Source organism: Coffea eugenioides, chromosome 5, assembly GCF_003713205.1.
Source record: "Coffea eugenioides isolate CCC68of chromosome 5, Ceug_1.0, whole genome shotgun sequence".
Classification (NCBI taxonomy): Eukaryota; Viridiplantae; Streptophyta; class Magnoliopsida; order Gentianales; family Rubiaceae; genus Coffea; species Coffea eugenioides.
The window spans coordinates 39,040,768-39,062,613 of NC_040039.1; the positions used below are offsets into that span (position 1 = coordinate 39,040,768).

The 21,846-nt window shown below is 33.0% G+C and overlaps 3 protein-coding genes across 4 annotated transcripts; 2 read left to right on the forward strand and 1 right to left on the reverse strand.

The window, feature by feature from the left end:
* Positions 1–916: 916 nt before the first annotated feature.
* Positions 917–2,818, reverse strand: LOC113771604 (MLO-like protein 10). Its single transcript, XM_027316177.1, has 8 exons — positions 2,657–2,818; positions 2,186–2,246; positions 1,995–2,083; positions 1,676–1,750; positions 1,491–1,579; positions 1,345–1,394; positions 1,166–1,206; positions 917–1,090 (listed from the first exon to the last, which is right to left on the reverse strand). Exons 1-8 carry the CDS (start codon positions 2,816–2,818, stop codon positions 917–919), a joined length of 741 nt encoding a protein of 246 aa, XP_027171978.1.
* A 3,245-nt stretch (positions 2,819–6,063) lies between these two features.
* LOC113771606 (protein FAR1-RELATED SEQUENCE 5-like) lies at positions 6,064–8,207 on the forward strand. Its single transcript, XM_027316178.1, has 2 exons — positions 6,064–6,321; positions 6,441–8,207. Exons 1-2 carry the CDS (start codon positions 6,064–6,066, stop codon positions 8,205–8,207), a joined length of 2,025 nt encoding a protein of 674 aa, XP_027171979.1.
* A 220-nt stretch (positions 8,208–8,427) lies between these two features.
* On the forward strand, positions 8,428–12,929 carry LOC113772122 (putative MO25-like protein At5g47540). 2 transcript variants are annotated; one of them, XR_003468486.1, is made up of 6 exons: positions 8,428–8,624; positions 8,697–8,777; positions 8,882–8,996; positions 11,472–11,565; positions 12,047–12,106; positions 12,623–12,929. XR_003468486.1 is itself a non-coding variant. In XM_027316680.1 (4 exons), exons 1-4 carry the CDS (start codon positions 11,225–11,227, stop codon positions 12,734–12,736), a joined length of 327 nt encoding a protein of 108 aa, XP_027172481.1. In that variant the 5' UTR covers positions 10,915–11,224; the 3' UTR covers positions 12,737–12,929. The 2 variants fall into 2 exon arrangements, 1 of the variants encoding a protein (XP_027172481.1); XM_027316680.1 differs by lacking the exons at positions 8,428–8,624; positions 8,697–8,777; positions 8,882–8,996 and adding an exon at positions 10,915–11,283.
* The last annotated feature ends 8,917 nt before the right edge of the window (positions 12,930–21,846 follow it).

Consider the following 21,846-nt stretch of genomic DNA (forward strand, 5'->3'; position numbering starts at 1 on the left):
TCTTTATGAAGTTCTTTTGTGCAAATATGATGATACACCTTTACTTTTATTTGTTTTTTTTTCCTATCATAGGCTCAAGTGGTAAATCTCTTTGGACATAGAACTAGCTGTAATTTCACAAAATACAGCAGGACATTTTGCGCTTTACGTAGTACAAGTCAAATGTTTGTACTTTCTCTACTGTTCTCAACATGCCGTGCCATCCTAATTAACATTTTCCCCAGAAGTTGTTATTATATGTAAATCTTCTTATCTGTCAGAAGGTTTTGTCTTGCCATCGCAGCTGATCATGCAACTTCTTCCTCCTTAAGATTAGAAACTGACAATCAGTCCTACTTCACCATGATCAGACCCAATTTGGGTTTGTATTCCTCTTTTTCCTAGTGCTGCTAATGGATATTTATTGTTGGGATCCTTGATTCATGACTTAAAATAAGCTTAGCCTCCTTTTTCATAAATAATCCAAGCTACTACTTTCTGATGATAGTACGCCCCTCTGGCTATTTATTTCCACTGTCCTATTACTGCATATTTTGTTCTCCGTGATCTGATGGGGCTCATGACACCCTTTGCAGCTGGACAAGAGAGGTTCAAGACCTTGACAAGCTCATACTACAGAGGTGCTCAAGGGATCGTTCTTGGTATGTCATGGATAGATCACTATAGATTCTTTCATATTTATGAAGCCTTTTTGTCATCCTGCAAAATAAGTTATTCTTTTAAGACGTGATTGATAAGATGAGATTTTGTTTATTTAATTGCATTATCATCATTCTCGGATTTCTGGTCAATTTATGGACTACTGTTGCTTAGAAAAACAGAATACACATAATCATGCTTTTAACTTTTGAGCATTGGCCATTTTTTAACATTGCTGAACTCTATGCAAAATTTGCTGTTTCTCTTGACGGAGAATTTATTTGATCATTTTCCTTTTGCAACATGGTTGGTAAGGTTCCTTCATGCATGTTTCTTTGTTTGCTTTAAGAACAGACTGCTGCCATCCCAGTCCACAGTCCAGAGTTTTTCCATTTTGTGGGAGACTCTTCCCAGTTGAGTAATATGAAGTTGTCCCAACTGCTAAGATTATCTGAGAAAGGTGCTGTACTTAGGAGTTTTAAGCTTGCCAGCATAAGAGACAATATAACTAGGAGATGATACTTACAACCACAGGAATTAGGGATGCCCAGAACAAGGCTTTCCAACCTGAGTTGAAAAACTTTTTCCATTTAATATATGAATATACATACTAAAATGGACCTAAAGCTCAAGTAGAATCATTAAATATTAGTGAAAAAAGAACAAAATACTAGCAGCATATCTGTTATTGGAAAAGACACCTACCACTGACATTTAAGAGCAAGAAAACCACAAAAGACGCCCATAACACTGGACTGCCAACATTTTCAAGCAGTCAACAAATAAGAGCAGATATTAGAATGTTACATCATGAAGACATAGAAATCGTTTACGAAATTAACGATCATTACCTGACTCCCACCACAGTCTTGAAATCATCCTCTAATGACCTCTTTATGTACTTTTGAAAGTTAAATTTACTTCCAGGAGCTAAATGAACCTGCAGATGCATCAAATAAATTTTAAGGGATGATAATCCATGGAGGATTTAAAATTAAGTACAGACAAACAAACAAGTACTTCATTGGAAACTTACACTAATAAATCCATTGCGCAATGTCAAATAGTCAGATTTACTGACGGAGTGGAAAAACTGTCTGACAAAGCAGCCCTGCAGGAGTGAAACATTAGGATAAGCTTGCAAAAAGAAAAAGAGATAATGTAACAGTCATTGAAACACATATCCAACAAGCATATAAAAGTGAGTCAGAATGAATAAGCCCAAGAAAGTGGTACCTTATCATACAAAGCCTTTACTGAGCCAATACTAGCAAATTTTGAATGTGGGCCAACAAGTTAAAGACTCATTAATACCTCAATCACTTTTATATTTACTGAAAAGAAATACTTCTTACAATGTAAAAGAAGATCGGTATACTGGTCCAGAAACTGGTGTGTGCTCTCACGAAAGATGTTTCATGAGTAAGCCTAAATCTTGTAGGATCTGCTGATTCAGAGGGTTCATTATTAATGCGGTGACAAACAGACAGTGAAATCGAAGTTACACTTGGCAACATTATATTTTCTAGATCGTACAGTAGCATACCATTTGAAAATTCATAATGATGCGATGAAGTCTCCTGCTCCCAATCCTTCGAACCACGAATCTGACAACCATAATTCGACCATGAGCTCTAATCTGGTCAAAGGTATTGGAAGCAATGGCATTTCAACTACAAAAGATTAATCATTGAAATGGACATACAGGAGTGGGAGACATAAATTGCTCCTAAATCTAATAATGTTCCAAGGACAAATGTTGTCTTGCCTGATGACATGTTAAAATAGACTAGAAACTGGAAATATTCAGAAGTAAACAATATTTTCTGTGACATTCATCAACTACATTTTTTAAATGGAAAAGCAGAGAAAACATTATTAAATACTTAATTAAGTAAGATGAATCAAATAAGCTAAAACCACCTGTCCCATGATATCTTAAAAAAACACTCTCCTTCTAAACGTTGCATGAAATTTGGATCCACAGCAACTGCCAAGTGGGCATAACCTGAATTACCTTGAGTCTTCCTAGAGCCATTGTGACAGCACTATATATCACGTGAAAGACAGCTAAAAAGAATATGAGGATGTGTAACTGATGCAGTCCATCAACAGATATCAGTGGTACTCGCCCCTTGTTGAATATTGTCAGATTAGTTTGCAGTAGAGCCTTATACATGCAACTATCTCATGATTTAGGGAGACCCATGCATAAAAATCTCTTTATCAAACAAAATAATCTCGTCATGAAGGAAAATCTACACTCTAGGTGTGGATGGGTTTAAGCGTTTAGGCAAAGGGAAAAATTCTGAAAAGGGCGTGCTTGGAGGCCAAATGCACAAGGAAAGTTTAACTTTGGAGTATTCACTATGAAGGGTATTTTTCCTGATTTCTGTATAAAACATACAATTACATTTTATAATGAAGCTAGTGAAAGTGCCCTTTATAAAAAGTAGCAGAAACTTGCGCATTCTCTACGAAATAAGGCTCTAGGGGTAAGTGAGAGGGATGGGAGGGAGTGCAAGTGAGAGGTCTCGGGTTAAAGCCCCCTACTCGCACTTAAACAAAAAAGCTCCAGGATACCAGTTTTACTAATTTTCCCTGAACTAAAAGCTATTTGTAAATATATCATGGTAATCAAGAAACAAAGGGTGCAAATCGAGTTCCACACAAAGATAGGAAGCAAAGATTAATTTACCTGACACAATGCAAAGAAAGAACAATCAGACAAAATCAGCAACCAAATTAAGATCTCCCTCATGAAGGAAGGAAATTATAAACAAGAAGAAGGAGAAGAGGCCATCCACTATATCTAGAAATCAAAAGCACCATTGAGCAACATTTTCTTTCAACCATTTGTGTCTGCAAGAAAGTTGTAAATTTTCTCTAAATCTGCTTAAAAATACAAATTGGGCCTCAGATGATGAATTTTTAACTAGGAAAATGTAAAAGAGAAATGAATAATTAACTATATTTTTATTTTATTTTATGTTCACTTTTTTAAGCAGGGGAAGGGTGGGATTACTTAGCGAGGAGGGGGAGGGGCATTTGAACCCAAGAACTTTAAATCTTGGGGCCTCAACCTTAGCAACTAAACCTAGGCCTCCTCGGCTGAATAATTAACCATAAAATTCAAGAATCATGGAGAGATTGTTAGTCTATTTCCATAACCATCAACTATGTATTGAGTTTGTCTGCATCTTAAGGGAGATATTAAGGATGCATACGTACAGGTAAGTTTACTAGCTTGACTGATCAATGCTTGAAAATGAAAAAGACACTCCTAAAATGCTAAAAACAAGTATAAACAACAATAGAAAAAGGATGTGGTATTGTGCAAATATGTTATTTCATCTCATCAACAGAATAGAGATGATTTTGAATTAACTCTAAAAGAAGGCAGCTCTTGCTTATTTTCAAATGAATCTGTCAGATAGTTGAGTAACATCATGAAGAACCTGATCAATAACATCCTCTTCTGTTGTCCTCTAAGGATAGAACAACAAGAGAAAGAATTATCTCTTGAATTGCATTTTGTATTGAAAATTTTCACAGTTTTTGTGACTCCTATTGGTTGGGAAATTCTGACATGTGAAAGGCATATAGAAGCATCTTCATTATCCCATTCTCCTTGGTTTATTCAATGTATTATTAAAGAATATTCATGCATGTTGACTTCTAAGAAACATCAATTCTTCAACAGTGCTTTAAAATTTTTGTCGATTTCCTGAAAGGCAATGGCTTATATTTCAAGTTTTATTACTGTTAAGGTTTGTATTTGTGTATGTGTTAAGCGTTAAATGGTGTTACTATACAGCATTTCTTTGGTGAATATTTGGTATTATGAGATCTTCTCAATTTTGGCTAACTTTTCTAGGCATTGTAAATAATTTTCTAGTATTTTTATTGTGAATTTGGCCTAATTATCAATCTTAGTTCCCCATATTATTGAGATATGAAGTATGCTTTTGTATTAGGGTAAAAAACAAAAGAGCCACCTGTGGTTAAGCGAATATACGAAAAAGCTCATTGTAGTTTTGAAACATACAATTCAGCATCTCATAGTTTGAACCAAATTGGAGAGGTGATAGAAATTGTCAAAACTAATGTGGATAGATAAAATGACAAAAATATCCAGATGTATATAAGGATAAAATGCAGAAAAATCCCCTATGGTTAAGCCAAATTACAGAAAAGTCCATTGTGGTTTCAAAATATATAACATTTATCCCTGTCATACATAAAATAGTTGTTCTAGATTGATTAATATCTGTATGTGGGATAGCACCATAATTACAAAAAAAATCACAGTCATCCTCTTTTGATGGCTTTGTCGACCTTGACAATTTTTACTTTCGCTTTTCATGAACACTTACAAATCTTATACTAGTATCGTAGGGTCTAGTTTTGCTTGCTGACTCGAAAGTTTGAGAAAGATATAAGTAACTATTTTGTCAAATTTTCCTTCACTTTATACAAAAAAAAAAGTAGACTCTCTAAATTCTTACTTTAAGTTCTTAAAAAAGACTCTAAGATAATATTATAATAGTAAAAACCCAAATTTAAAACTTTTACCATATCCCAAAAGTAGTGTACATAAGACCGGCGGTTGATTTCTATCAAGAATATTTACTCTTTTTCTAATATATTTCCTGAAAGTTTCGAATTAAATCCAACGTATATGTTTCGAAGCTATAGAGGGCTTTTTTATAGGTTAAGTTAACCACTAAGGGCTTCTCTATAAGGGGTAAAATAGGTATATCAAATGAAAATTAATTATAAAAATTGCTTTAAGGTACTATTAGTTGCAAAGCAAGCGCATGTGCCTCAAATACTTAGGAGTTTTAACGATTTTCATCATCTTTCAATTTAATTCAAATCACGAGATGTCGGATTGTATGTTTTGAAATCACATGGGGCTTTTCTATATGTTTGCTTAACCATAAACGACCTTTTTATTTTTTACCCTTTGTATTATTGCTTGTGCTTTTATGTTTAGTTTATTACATTGAGCTATAGTCTGCTGGTTTTCGTTACCTAGTAACCGGGGGTCTTTACCTAAACATGTCGACTTTTGCATAAAAAGTAATGATAGCTATGAGTATTTGATTCTTTAGCGATGAAAACTGAGTTACTAGGCTGTTTTATTTGGGAGATATTGGAGTTCGCATCAAAAGATTTGAATGACTGAGAATTAAGAATTAATCTTTGGGTATGGGTTAATCTTTGGGTTCCAATCTTTGGGTATGATCAACTTGAGTATAGATTGCGTAGGAGTCCAAAGTTGTAATATTTTCATTTGTATTGCAAAGAATTTAAGTAAAAATCTCAGAAAACATACATCAACACAAACATTGACGTGATAGCCTCTTTGACTGACATGATAGCATCTTTGACTTGATAGCTTCTAGCATCATGCTGAAAATGGAAGAAATGACAGCTCATGTAGATGAACTAGAACAGTTATCTAACAAATCGGCCAAGCTTGGTGGTGGTATAAGTTGGAGAACCATTGTTGATCGGCTTGACAAATTATCTTCTGATGAAATTCAAGTATTAACATTTGATTCCATTGAAGATGCCAGAGAATTTTACCTATGTCATAGCAAAATGGTCGGTTTTGGTATTAGAGAGCGGGATGAAAAGAAAGATCGGAAAGGTATTGTGACATACAAACGATGGGTATGCAACAGAGAGGGCTTTAGAAATAGCAAATGGTTAAATTTAGTTAACCGTAAGAAAGAGGCAAACGCCTTACGAGAGTTGGTTGTCTGGCAACTATAATTGTGCAATGGAACAAGGACATTCAGAAGTTTACGATTAAGCGGTTTAATATGGATCACAATCACCAATTGGCAAATCCAGAATTTGTACAATTTCTTCGATCACATAGGAGTGTCAACCCAGCAGACTTGGAGCATGCTATTTTGATGCATGGAGTTGGTATTCGAATTCCTCAAATAGTGGACCTTCAAGCTTACCAAGCTGGGGGCCACAACAAGATGGGATACACAGAAAAGGATCTACGAAATGCTGTTGACCAATTCCATAGAAATGCACTTGAAGTTGGTGATGCCTCTCAGGTGTTGGCATATTTGGATGGTCGAGCAAATGGTGAGCCAAATTTCTTTTACAAGTATGCCGTTGACGTGGAGAAGCGATTGATACGACTCTTTTGGACAGATTCTCAATCTCGTTTGGATTACCAATGTTTTGGTGATGTTCTTGTCTTTGACTCTACATACCGCACCAATGCTTATAGGAAGCCACTAGTAATTTTGGCCGGCGTAAATCATCACTATGTTACCACAATTTTTGGGTGTGCATTAATTGCAGATGAGACTGAGGACACATATAAGTGGGTATTGGAAACATTTTTGGAGGCCATGGACAAAAAGGCATCTATCTCAGTTGTCACTGATGGGGATGGTGCAATGAGAAATGCAATAAAGGCAGTTATTCCTTCTGCCCGTCACCGATTATGTGCTTGGCATTTAAAAAGAAATGTTGTTACCCATACAAATAAGGGGTTCGTTCTTGATTTCGATGTGGCTATGGACATGATTTGTAGCCATGAAGAGTTTGAGAGAATGTGGCATTTGCTAGTTGAGAAACACAATTTGAGAGATAACCAATGGGTTGTTGATTTATACAACAAAAGGGAAAAATGGGCTGCTGCATTTTTGAGAGGACACTTTTTTGCTGGAATGAAATCAACCCAAAGATCAGAGCAATTGAATGCTACGGCGCACAAGTACCTTCAATTCAAAATGCTACTTTACCCGTTTGCTCATCGATTTGAGCTATTTTTATCAAAAGTTAGGTGGAATGAACACAAGGAAGAATGTATCACAAGTCAGTCATCTCCTGTTCTAATTACTCATTTGAGAGAATTGGAAGGAAATGCTGCAAGCATTTTCACAAGAAAGATTTTTTTCAAGATTCGTGATGAAATTTCTGTTGAAGCCTCACTTCGCCTCGTTTCAGTTGTTGATCAAGATAAGGTGAAGTTATATACATTCACTGAGTACTTGCATCGAATTTGCTCTTGGCAAGTGGAATTGGATAAATCTGAAAGGACTATTATTTGTTCATGTAAGAAACTTGAGTCAGATGGAATTCCTTGCTCCCATGCGTTTGCAGTTATGAAAGCTGAGGATATGGACGAGATTCCTAAATCATGCATTCTGTTTAGATGGACTCAGCAAGCAAAGCCAGCCGAAAAAAACATATATTCTATTCAACTTGAAGATTCAGCAATTCAAGCAGCTCGATTTGGTGCTTTATGTGCATTAAGTAATCAAATGTGTTTTTATGCAGTTAAGACACAACAAGGATATGATGAAGCTAGAGAGTGCATTATAAATTCAACATCTCGTTTCAAAAATCTTTGGGTGAATGATGCGCCTCTAGTGCATAACGCTAAAAAAAAGGATAATATGATGGATGAGTCCATAAAGAGGAGTGACTTTGATGTTCGTGATCCAATTGTTGTTGCTACAAAGGGACAAAAGGCAAAACATTCCACTCACAAGCGAAAGCGACGACAATGCAAAAATTGCAAGTAATCGTCTACTCTTAAAATTGTCTTATTCTACGGTTAGAATAGCTTTTCAAAACTAGATATGAATGAGTAATGCTATTTTTGATCCACTCGTTGGATTGATGTTAGAAGGCCAAAAATGTCTGCTATATATGTACACTTCTTATTTTCCTTTATAAATTCATTCTTTATGTTTATGGATTGTGCTTGGCAATTTTTTTTCCGCAGGTAATTTGGACATGATAGACGAAAATGTACTAAAGTGTGCACAGATGCATATGAAACTCACAATTATGATGATGTTGGAGCACCCAATTATGTTGACAATGTAAATTCGAACCTGGTAGGCTCATCCTATGGCCTACTGCAATCAGATTCACGGCATGGATGCAATAAGGAGTTAATGGATAGTAACTGGTTTGAGATCATTCCTCCTGGTCAGGTAATATATAGCTTGCTTTTATTTTTGTGCCGAGACATGAAATATAATTGTGCTGTATTTGCATTTGAATAGGCATTAATGTGGGCATGCAATCCTTCATTAATCCAAAGTCATGTACGAAACACTAGCTTGTTAGGAGACGGAAATATTCAGGTACATTTTTTTCTTCTTCACGCCTAAGTTTTATGTTACCTATTTGCTATGATTATGTGTTGTTGTGGCCTTTTTTTAATACAAATCTTGTGATGGTTTTGTAGTGAATGAGCCAGATTTCAGCCAAGACCATTAAGAATTATGACATTCTTGAGAGGGTACAGATTTTTCAGATGGACTTTGCTCAAAAATTTTAGGATGATTTACGTTTCTTCGAAGGTAGTTTAATGTGTTTTGATTGTAAATCTGAACATAATCTCCTTAGTTTGCAATGATTGGTGTTTACTTGTTTTAATGTGAATAGTTTCAGCCTCCAAGTGCTCTTGCGTTTGTAAACCAGAAATTTCAATTCAAACTGAAGCTTTTGATAATGATATAAGAGCCCTTGGCGCTGGTGATCATATTCTCAAATCAAGTTACTTGCCTCTTGATTGTTTCAGTTTTCTGAACCCAAAGTCTTTGTGCTCTAAATTCAGTTCTTGGCCATGTAACACGAAACAATTTTCTCCAAGGTTGCAACACGAAACATTCGTTCTGTTTCCAAGAGGGTAATCACTTCTATTTCTTTTTCCCGTCTCTTTTGTGCTTTGCCCGGAGTGATAACTATGGGACTATTTTTGGTTAATTGAAGGGAATTTTTTCTTTTCATTTTTTATTGTAGTTTGGATTTAATTTTCTTCTTTGTTTGGTACAATGAATCTGTTCTACTTCTAGCATCTTAGCTCAATCTGTTTTTGTGTAACTACATCTCATAGCATTCTTAATTATTGGTAAATGCTCAAGTAATGTTCTTTAATTGTTTGTGTTAGTAAAATAGAGTTCTTTCCTGCGTTCATATATGGTTCCTTGGTGTTTCTGGTGAAGTAATGACTTGTGGGAAAGGTTCCCTTTTCTAATCTGGGTATAGATTGTATATTCCGGGTGTTATGTGTACATCAAGTTGTCACATACAATAACACTAAATACTCAGATTTGGATTGGAAGGCATTTTCTGTAAGGTTGATTCAGGAAATGAAAACTTAATGCTTCTTTTTTCTTTGTGGAAATAATGTGTATGCTTCTTTTTTCTTTGTGGAAATAATTGGATGCATGGAGAATTACTTCAAGTTATGTTTATTGAACGCTTAGTCCTGACAATTGGCTTGTTCAATCTGAAGTTTTCTTCTTTCACTTCCAATATTCAGTGGCTCTTTGTTTACTTTTTCTTTACTATTGCATCACAGACTCACAGTTGTATGTCTTCCTATGTTATCTAGAATCTTTTAGAGATTTGCATCTAGCCCGCATTTTCCACTGTTGACGTTAAATGAAAGGAGAGTTTGCCATAGAAGATAAAGTAGTGAAGCTGTCGAGCTTGTGTAGTTTGCTCTGCTTCTGAGAAGTTTTGATGCCTATGTGCTCTGGACTAGTGATTGACGAGTTTCAGTCAGCTTTTTGTTGCACTGATTACAGTAGCCAGTTGAATGTCAAAAGGGAGATTTAAAAAAAAAACTCAGATTTGGATACTTTTCTTAACATAACTAGTTGGACTAGTCTTTGTGTTTAAACCTGAATTATGTAATTGTCTTGCCATAAAAGTGTGTACTAAGCTTTGATGCTAGGATATAAGTTGAACTTAGTGATAAGTAGGGAATAAACACGGACATCATCTCATAAGTTTGGAATATGATCTATGAACTCTGTTTGATTTATGGGCTTTGGTTGCACGAGTTTTAGTTACACGGGCAATGTATTCATGTGACTTTCCAGATTTTATTCTTATGTAATTTCAAAGTGGTTGTCACATGGGTGAAAACAAATTTTGCAAAAAAAAAAAACCATAAATTGACTGGTCTGTATTCTTCTAATTAGATGTCATGGCTGATTACTGTGTAGGCGAATTGTCTATAGTTATAATATGTGGATATATTGCGGTGAAAGTTTGTATTATCGTAATGGATTATGACACTGTAAGTATTTATTTGCAGTAGCCTTTTTTTAATGGGTTGCAGTTCCATGGTTGATTTTGTGCATTAATTTAATTTAGTTGTATGGTTTGACAGCTTTAATTTCATAAGGATGATAAACTTCTTGCTTTTGTTTTACTCAAGTGTTTTAGCATGGTGTGCTGAATACGTTTTTCAATCAAAGCTAAATTAGAGGTTCAAAGCAGTTGATTATCATGCTCTTTTCATTTCTATTGCACTTGTTTCTGAGCTTTTCTATTGCACTTTGCTCTCATGCAAAGTGCCTTTCTTTCTAATTACACAGCTTAAAAGTCATTCATTTATGTCTTTCTAAATATCATCTCTGGAAGATGTGTTTTTGGCTGTTCCCCATGTCTTAACCTTACTAGAAGTGGGGTTTCTTGTTTCCCCTCATTGTTGAATTATTGTCTTTTTTCTTATTTTGGGTTATTTAACTCATTCATCTTTGATGTTGGATTATTCAGTTATGAGAATACAGATATGGCTTTACACTATGGTGCTATGCTTAGAGAATGTATACGCCATCAGACTGTTGCACGGTGCAGAAAGTTAATCTTTGTTTTGGTTGTAATTTTGCTTATTTGATTTTTGGGCTTAAGTATTGGAAAGGGAAATAACATCATACGTTTGCCTCCTGTTTTTGGCTCTGATAATTTGACAGTAATCTTCTTTATGAGCTATTTTACCTATTTAACTTCCATATTCTAAAACTTGCCATCATTCACAGGTATGTCTTGGAATCGGAGCATATGAAGAAATTTTTTGATTATATTCAACTTCCAAATTTCGATATTGCTGCTGATGCTGCTGCAACTTTCAAGGTAAGGTGCTTCTGACTAAAAGCGCAAGAGCTGTTTTACTACAGAAAGTCCTTTTTCCTGTTAATGTGTAAAGCAAATGTATATAAGCTGTGCTTAGGCTAGTTTCCCTTCCTTCCATAGTTTGTTGTTCTTATTTCTTCAAGTGATTTGTAAATATTTATGTTGCTGGTTGAGCTTCATGTACCTACTAATGCTTCAAGTAGAAAGGTGCTACAAGCTATGTGCTTTGCTAGTCTTTTCTATAAAATTATGTTGGAAAAGAAATGTTGACCAAGTTTTATGTCTGGGATTGCAATTGGAGAGTAGTTTCTATAGCATTTGCTTAATTTTTATGCTGTTTACTCTTTTTCCACAATTGGCAATCCACCATTCTGCTGTTGTCTTGTGATAACTGTGCACTCTTTGACTAGTGATAGCAATCATTTGTAATTTCATCTGGGATTTATCAAGCATCAGGTTTGACAAGTTCGTCACATTGCAGGAACTCTTGACAAGGCACAAATCAACTGTAGCTGAATTCCTTTCAAAGAATTATGACTGGGTAAAGGATTTTGGTTTGCTGCATGCATATTCTGTTATCTCTCTCTGTTGCCCCCTCCCTCTCTCAGTGTGCCTGTGTGTCTAACAAATATCGAATGTACCCTATTTGGAGCTTCAACAAAAAGATTTTCTTGGATATTTTGTAAGTCTAGCTGTTAAAAGTTTTGTTATTGCATTAGTTTAATTTATGTTTTGGCATCAGGGATTCAGGATCACAATACTTATTCAGTTATTTCTACTTTTTGTAAGAAATTCAGTTAATTCTGGACCTCCCTACCCTGTGATGCTCGTGTTGTTGATCTGGCATGATATTATATGATTCTTGTGTAGCTGCTTTGACATGCTTGGGAAGCTTTTCTACTTGGTTGTCTAATAATTTCCTTAATAATTCTTCACCTTCTTTATTCTTTTCCTTAATAATTTCCTACTCATTATTTGAGTTTGTGATAAGTAAATCTAAGATTTTTTTCCTTTTCAAAATGCTTGTTACTTACTATTGTTATACTACTTTATGCAGACAAATGCTACTATGTCAGATTTTGTGCAAAATTCACAGCTACTAAGTGGACTCAAGAAGGATGAAGATAAAGCTTCTTTTTTGGCTCGTGAAGTGTTTTGGAAGTTTTTATGACTTTTGAGGCTCGGATGCTTTTTGTAAACTTGATTGACTTTGCATGAACAATTTGGGTTACACAGTACCACTTCTATTGTAGTATTTGTAGGATGACATTGAACTTAAACATTATATTTTGGTCCTTTGTAGCATAATGGATGCTTTTAGCTATTAATTAGCAGGCCTTTTATGGTTCTGTTGATTTGATGAATTGTTGGATTCCTTTTTAGTATAATGGATGCTTTTAGATATTAATTAGCAGGCCTTATATGGTTCTACTCTGATGTATTGTTGAATTGGTTGCTTTTAGGACAATCGTTTGTATCAGGTTTCATAGTGACAATATATTGTTACTAATCAGATTTCTCCACTAACAACAAAAAGTTGTCACTAAATAGGGTGTATAACAAAAAGGTATATAGTGATGATAAATGTTGTCAGTAAAGAGCCATTTTTAGTGACGACTCTAAAGAGTTGTGAGTCACCAATCAATACCAACGACAACTATGAAAAGGATTTTACTGACGACACTACTACGAGCACCATTGATAAGGTGAAATGTCGTCACTATATATGTATTTATTATTGACAAAAAATATTGTCACTAATGAATAACATTTACCGACGACATTTAATGTTGTGACTGTGTACCTTTACCGACAGAGATTCACTGACGACTTTGTGACAACTAAAATGTTGTCAGTAAAACACGTTAGTGACGACTTTTACATTTTCTGTGATAATAATCAGTTGTCACTGATGACCAAATTTCTTGTAGTGAATCCCGCCAAAAGGATGACAATGGATGGATCACTTTTCCTTTTATCACAGGTATATCCCATAAGTCTCGCAGCAAATTAGTGTTTGTCATATGCACTCAGGAGAATACCGCTTCTCTCTTCAAATATAAAGCACATTTAGTAAGCTAGGAGAATAGCAAATATAAAGCACGTTCTTCTGCCTTATAAAGTACTTGGTATTCAGCTAGAAATAGCCAAGATAAATTAGAATTTTTTCCCAACTACGAATACTTTTATTGTTCATCTTCTCTGCAAATGATCTTGTAGAAGAAATCCCCATGCATTCTTACGGTGTAGGACCAATTCCATTGCAATGTTAAAACGTTCAGTCTCGGATTGAAACTGAAAAATCATGACACCATAATAGAATTAGTGAGTTAACCATGCAAGTAAAGATAACGGTACCAATGACATTTAAAATTATTCACCACAAAAAACTCATATTAAATTACAAAACTGTACCATGAGTGAACTCATTTGTTCCACTTCAGATGACTTCATGAAATTAATAACGTATACACCACAATCATAGCTGCATGTAAATCAATCATCACAATAAATGAGGGAAGAGATTCCAATGCACTGCACAACAGCATAATTAATGAAAGTTACCCATTCGGCTGTTTAGGAATGTTAGCAGATTCATCAACTTCAAATAACGATGCCTGAAACTTGTACTTATCCCCAAATTTGTGCTGTAGTACAGTATCAAGATCTTGCACCTATTATCCAAAAATAAAATCGCGATTGTAACACAAAATGTCCATATCATTATTTGCTACACAACTTAAAATGATACTTACTAACTTTCTAACCACAACACCTCGTTGCTTTGTTGAATTAGGCAACGAATCCAGTATGTACACTTTCTTTTCAACAAAGTCAACTAGTGTGCAATACCAATGTTGGTTATCTTCATTTATTGGGACAAATATCTACAAGAACATGTAATTACTTAATAAAAATTAGTTTAAAACCCAAAAAATATGCATAAATTGTAAACATTATTTAATGAACCTTCTCACACATCTCAATGTCTTCTCCATATCTATCAGCATCAAAATATATTGAAATAGTTGTAAGGTCAGATTCAGCATTTTGTAATTTGCACTGCACAATTTTACCAAAATTTACAAAATTATCAAAAAAATATGAATTAATGACAAACATAACCCGTTAATGATATGTCAACCTACCGTAAAGAAAGTTGGCATGTACCATGTGTTATATGTTTGATCTTTATGGTTCTCCTCAAAGTCTATCCGAAGCATGTTTGCAACAAGATTGATTGGCTGCAAATATATTACAATTCACCTTTACCCCGTACAATCATCACATGTTGGATGGTATATCTACCTTCAAAAATCAGGTATTTAAGCATTAGAAAACTCACACTTTCAGTAAGCCAGGTTCTCGGTTTCAAGCATGCCAGATCACTTCTTGAGGCAAACTCTTGTCCAATATGCACAATTGGTTCGCTGCAAATAATTGTTAATTGAGTCTACAATTAATAACAATGCTAATGCTAAAATAGTTGTTATGAAAAATCCAATATTGTGTTGCTTAAATATATTACTGCTGATTATATTTTTCATTAAATATGTAGTCCAGGATTCGCGCTTTATCATTGGAAAACTGCTGCAATATATACTTTTCGGCAAACATTCTTTCTTGCCCTGCAAGCTGTTTAATAAACCATATGAAATGTAAAAATTATTTCAAATATGTATCATAAAGATGTAATATGTTAAATGTATCATTTGAAATGAAACAACCATATTGCATACCTTGTCTTCAATCGGCAAATAATTTTTGAACTCTGACTGTTTATTGAGTTTCCTTTTCTTAGTTGTGTTATTGCTAAGACTTGAATCTGTGTTCTCCATATCATTGGCATTATGTTTGATACCTATATCATCACATAGTTCCATAAGAGAGGCAAAACTTGAATATGCTCTTACTTCCTGTTCTTCACACGCAGTGGAAGAGTCTCCCATATCAACTAGTTCCTTTTTATCGCCATCAGAATAATCCCTCAAATGATCAAACAAGTCATCAAGTCGGACGTTTTTATTGCTCTTCACAATCTGCGAGTCAACAAGGGTGTTGTGATTTTTCCTAACCATGCGCATCACTCCTTTTCGAAAGTCTTTTAACACACCATATTTATCTGGAGGGGACCCTAAAGGTGGCACTTTATAATGATTAGGACCAAATAGTGTGTCAAGTGATTCTTCTTTACGTGCAACAGGTGAGCGATGGATTTTCGGATCAATTTCTTCATCCACAGGACCGCCTTTATTTTTAATGCTAGAGTGACTACCACAAGTCTGCCTTTCATTGCAATATTCTATATTTTGCAAGTCATCCTTATTATGCAATGATGTCTCCTTCTTAAATTGACCAGATTGCACATGCAAATCATTTTGCATCGCAATCATAGTAGACAACTCATAGACCGCCGTTGCAAGATTGTCAAGTTTGTCGTTAATCTTCTCCAATCTGTCATCAACCTTGTCAAATTTTTTAGAATAATGTTTATCCAAAATGGGCATAATATCTGCTATGTAAGCCATTGGAGAGGGAATAGATGCGTCGCTGTCATCGACCATAACTTGAATCTATACATGTTAAATTAAAGCAAATTATCACTACCAACATATTCATATAAGAAATTATCATTACTAGAAAATGCTAATATAGGCATGAAAACATAAAACAAGAATGAACAAACAAAAAAATATAAGGATATGGTGAACTATAAATTCATCAATTTATAATTAATTTTAGCATGCAAACTACATAATCAAACATAAGTAAATCAAGAATTTAAGTATATATACACTTAATTTGTACCTTATCTAGGCCATAAATTCCGTAGTACGAAGTAAGTGAATAAACCTTCAGTTTTACTTCTTCATCACTCCAAAATTTAACTCGAGGACGTGACTTGTTTGCAAAGGGTTCAAATACCAATCCTTGCGGAGTGACACGATCCAAATAAAAGAGCTTCACAAGTGAAAAAATGCATAATAACATTAAGAACATTTAGTAATACTACAAGACATGAGAAAAATTAAAAAATGCTCACCATAAGAAAATAAATACAGCCACGCAACCCAAGCTGATTCTTTTCACGCTTCTTCTTCACAGATGTGATCAACTCTTGAAGAATCATTTTACTCCAATTGATATTGCTAAGATTGGAAACATCTTGCACAACTCGAAGAAAACCGCGCTTAACACTTAGTCCGGTAGTTGGACATAGGATAGCTCCCAACATGTACAAAATAAAACATCTTTTAAAATTGTCATCACAGCTACCATTACTTGACATCAACCTTGCCTTCAAATTGCTAAGCGTTAAACCAGACTCTTGAAAACCAAGGTCAATTGACAATTTTTTAACATCATCTGCTATGCATCGATTTGTACTCACGTCAAGCCCAGTACAACTTAGACCTAAGACTATCTCAACATCTTTTGTAGTTATTGGAATGACCTTTTCATGAACATTCAGTGTACAATTTTTATAATCAAATCTATTTATTAACCATTCAAATAAAGCATTATGAATGTTCTTGCACCTAATTTCAAGTAAGCTTCCCATGCCAATTCCCGTGATTAAGGTTCTTTGTTCCGGAACTAGATTTTGTATGATGTCATGTACGCCTCGGAGTGATGTTCTGGTTGGAATAGTTAACTGAAATACGCAGCACAACTATGATTAATCTCTAACATCAGATATTATGGAAACATAGCAATAAGTGATATCTTTAAATTCCATCACCAATGCCACATATTTCAAAGAAAGATTAATAACCTAGTTTAGTAGATTGTATTACAAATTTCTAGAACAATAAGTAATTTTATAATTCATATCATTACATTACCTTGGCATTGTCATCTCTATTGTTTGCAATGTAGTCAGCTTTAGTTTTTTGATGACGCTCTTTGTATATTGATTTCTTTGTAGGGGATAGTGAATTCCACGTAATTCGTACAACTTTAGCCTACATAAAAAATAATAATAATTATCAACATAGTTCCATATTAATCAATAGACAGTACAAGAAATAAGATTGTCGATAAAACCCAGAAATAAAATCTACTTAATCATGTAGTACTATAACTATGGGTACTTGGCCACGAGAAGTCAAGTGATTATATATTTATTATAAGTAGTGCTAAGTCTTTCTGCCTTTCTGTTTACGTTTCATCCATAAATTAATATTATCATATTACCATTGTCAAAAGATTCCATACTACAATTGAATGGTCACTCAAGGAAAAGTAATCACAAGAATATTATCAGCAAATTAAGGAAACATGCGGATACGACAACAATTATTAAACTCTTTATGGGGTGCGTTACCATATTATATCCTAAGCCAATCAATATTAACCTCCTATTGCAATTATGGGGTGCATTACCATGAACGACATCAATTATGCTACACTTCTAACCTCAGCGTTCTATTACAAAAAAAAAAATCTATCTTTAAAGGAGTTTGTTTTCTTCACCTTGCTTCCAAAAGAAAGAGAATGAAAATAACTTTTAGCAACATAGGAATAAATATTCAGTAAATATGGTGAATATAAAAAAATACCTATAATAGAACATGCCTATGAGAGGGAATAAAATATACAAAAGATCTTACAAGCATAAAATCTCACACCATAATTTACTTACATCATTTATTTGTCGCTCATCCATAATTCACAAATTGTCACCCCAAATAAGTACTAGTGGTGGCGGTGGAGGAAGAGACTTTCGTCTGATGTACTTTCAACATCAGAAAACCAAGCGTTACTAGGGCATAAAGAAATCCAAGCGTTACTAGGGCATCGACCTTTCCTACTCTAACTAAAATTAATGGCTAATAAAAGTCACCTTGGTACTTATCTCTTGAATTCTTAACTGTTTCAAAATTTAATAAAGAATTCTAGCACAACCACAAACACTTTTGAATTCAAAACTACAAAAAAGCCTATCCTTTTTTTTATTTTGGGTTAAAGTTAGCAAAAGTTCTACTTATTTGCACCTTTCCTGTAAAAATTATTTTTTGTTGCAATTTCCTATTTTAGTTATCCATTCGACACTAGTACGGGCATAGATACGGATTAAGCAACCAGTTTGAGGAATAATATTTGTTATTATAAAATTTATTTGAATTGAATTAACAATTTGATATTTTCACAAAAAAATGTAATTTTTTTTGTCATTTTTCAAAAAAATTTAAGAAAACTATACTTTAGCAATTGTTGTCATTGACACTTAATTGAAGTTCATCAAGAATAATTGAAGTTCCGATATCAATACTCTATTCGAATGTAAATATTCAACCTAAGTAACAAAATAAATGATAGCTAAACAAACGAAATATGTGTTCAATTGATCGTGTTCAAACTACATATTCTGTTAATGGTTAGTATATATGAAATTATATTTTGCATTTGTAGAAAATTAATATGCATTTCATATCTACTAACGAATAAATTACCTATGTTTTGAACAAATCAAACCTAAACTTATGTTGTGATATGTATATAGTTGCTCACATTTATACTTATGCCATCATCTTTTCTTCCACTTGCTTTTTAGTAGTGCAAATTTCTTTTGATTATATTTAGGGGTGGTAATTTCCGATACGACCTGAAAACACGATATAAATCTAACACGAAATTAATTGATTCGGATTGAGGTTTCGCGGGTTCGGGTCAGAATCGAGTAGAATTTGACGAACTCGAAAAGAAAACGGATCGAATTCGGGTCAAACCGTGGGTGATCCGATACGACCCGATCACCTGTTTATGAATTAAAAATTATTTTACCTAACTAAACTAAGTTATTCTTTTTTTTGCAAAGGCATTAATCACTTAATCCTAAATGAATTTATTTAACTTATTCGAGGTTGAAATTATTATATTTGGACAAATAATGTATTATATTATTTTTTACTTTTATACTGCTTTTATTTATTTTATATTTGGTTTGGAATAAAACGCTTTTGCGGTGTTTTTAATTTAACCCAAATATTTGGTTTGAGATTATTTATTTAAATTTTTATTACTTGATTGTGTAATTAGTCTTGTGTGAATTAGAATTTATAGTGGTAAATTAATAAATTAAAAATAGTATTTGGGTCATTGGGGTCGTCCCGCCAACCCGACAACCCGGAATTTTCTGATTCAGGTCAGATATCCTGACCCATTTCAGGTTGGCGTGTCAAGTTCGGATCAGCCAGTTTTCTCTTATACCTGGGTCTAAACCCGACCCGCCACTCCAATTTGGACCCGATTGCCATCCCTAATTATATTGGTAAAAAAATAACATATTTTACAAATTATTCCAATTTATTTAGAAAATGTTACTAATTTCATTAGAAATTATGAAATGTAATCATGGTTTTTAATTTTTTACTAAATATAAATACTACATACAAAAGGAAAAGATATTTGACTTTGTTTTACTTTGATTAGAAAAACTTGTGGTAGAAATAACGAAATAGTGACAGGGGTGCAAATTTCAAATCAACAACCAACGTATACTTAATTACGATAATTTTTTAGTTGACCAAACTAATATATGCCATAAAGTAGTAAGATTTGATCATTTATAAATTGGCAATTTTAGCAGTTTATATACCATTCACCTATACAAATTATGATTATTATAAAATGACATTTTATAATAATTTACATACTATTTGCCAATTAAAAGTAAGTTTGATAAAAAAAAATGTGCATATAAATCCATATTGTAAATGATACAAAATATATTTGAATCTCACGAAACTTAATATGTGGGTAAATTTACTATAGTTTTCAAAGATTATGCCACATTAGTACAAATTTAACTTTTATACTTGTGACCTAGAAAATAAATTTATTAGAACACATAACCTTTGTAAATGATACATACATTTATTAAAATGCTTAAAACACATAACATTGATGAATGATACATACAATCATATATTATACATTTACGTTACCAACAATTACTAAACTATAATATTAAGTTTCAATCATTAATAAAAAAATCTTAGCATTATTTTAAATAAACTTCCTAATACTTGTTTCATATAAGTTTCTTTAAGTAAAATAGTAAATTTATGCCACAAACTAGTAAGTCTTGATGATTAACCAAATTTACTGTTTTATCAACAGGATTTACTATTAATCCGTGAAAACTTACTATTACTTGAACTAAACTTACTCTCCAAAAAGTAAGTTTCGAATATAGAGTAGTAATTTATTTTTTTAAAAAAGTAACTTTCATTTTTATTTCAATTTACTTTTTAAGACATAAATAGGATAACACTTGGATGACCATTTTTGATTCATTTTTTATTTGCTTTTAGCGATCATTTGATTATTTGATAGGTCTATCCACCTGAATATGATAACACTTAAAAATAAGAAAGTAAGTTTTCTATCTAAAATAATAAGTTAACCGTAATAAATTAGTAACTTTTATACTTCAAAAGGTAAGTTGGAATAAATATTAAACTTACTTTTTAAACAAATAAATTACTACTTTATATCCCAAACTTACTTTTTAGAGAGTAAGTTTAACTCAAGTAATAGTAAGTTTTTATACATAAATAGTAACTCTTACTAATAACATGGTAAATTGATTAATAATCAAAACTTACTGATTTATGGGACACATGTACTATTTTATTTTAAAACATATTTCAAAATAGTATTAGGAAATTTATTTGAAATAATGATAAGATGTTTTATTAATGATTAATTCTTGGTACCTTAGTTAGTAAGTACTCATATTATACTTGTATAATACATGATTATAGGTATAATTTAAAAAATTTATTTATATATTTTAAAAAACTATGAAAAATAGTTTGACTTTTCACATAATCTTGTGAAATATGTAATAAAATTTTGTCGTATTATAAGCTTTTAATCATTTTCCATTTTTGAAAAGTTTGAAAGTTCGAATAACAATAACAACAAATCTTCCTAGTTATATATAGAATATTACTTGTTTATATATCAAAATTTTTATAATTTAACACCTATGAATATAATAAGATGATAAAGTTTTAATAAATTTACATCTGAGACACAAGAAATAATAAGAGTAAAAGCCTAAACAAAATGAGAAATAATATAATAATAAAAATGACAAAATTAGTATAACAATTCATATAAGAAAATCAGTATGATCTGGATTTTTTTCCTTGGGAGATTGTTCATAAGAATAGGATCCAATAATTATAAATGAAAATCACATGCATGTATAATCTATTGTATAATTTAAATTAAATTTAGTTCACCTATAAAATGGTCCTAAAATAA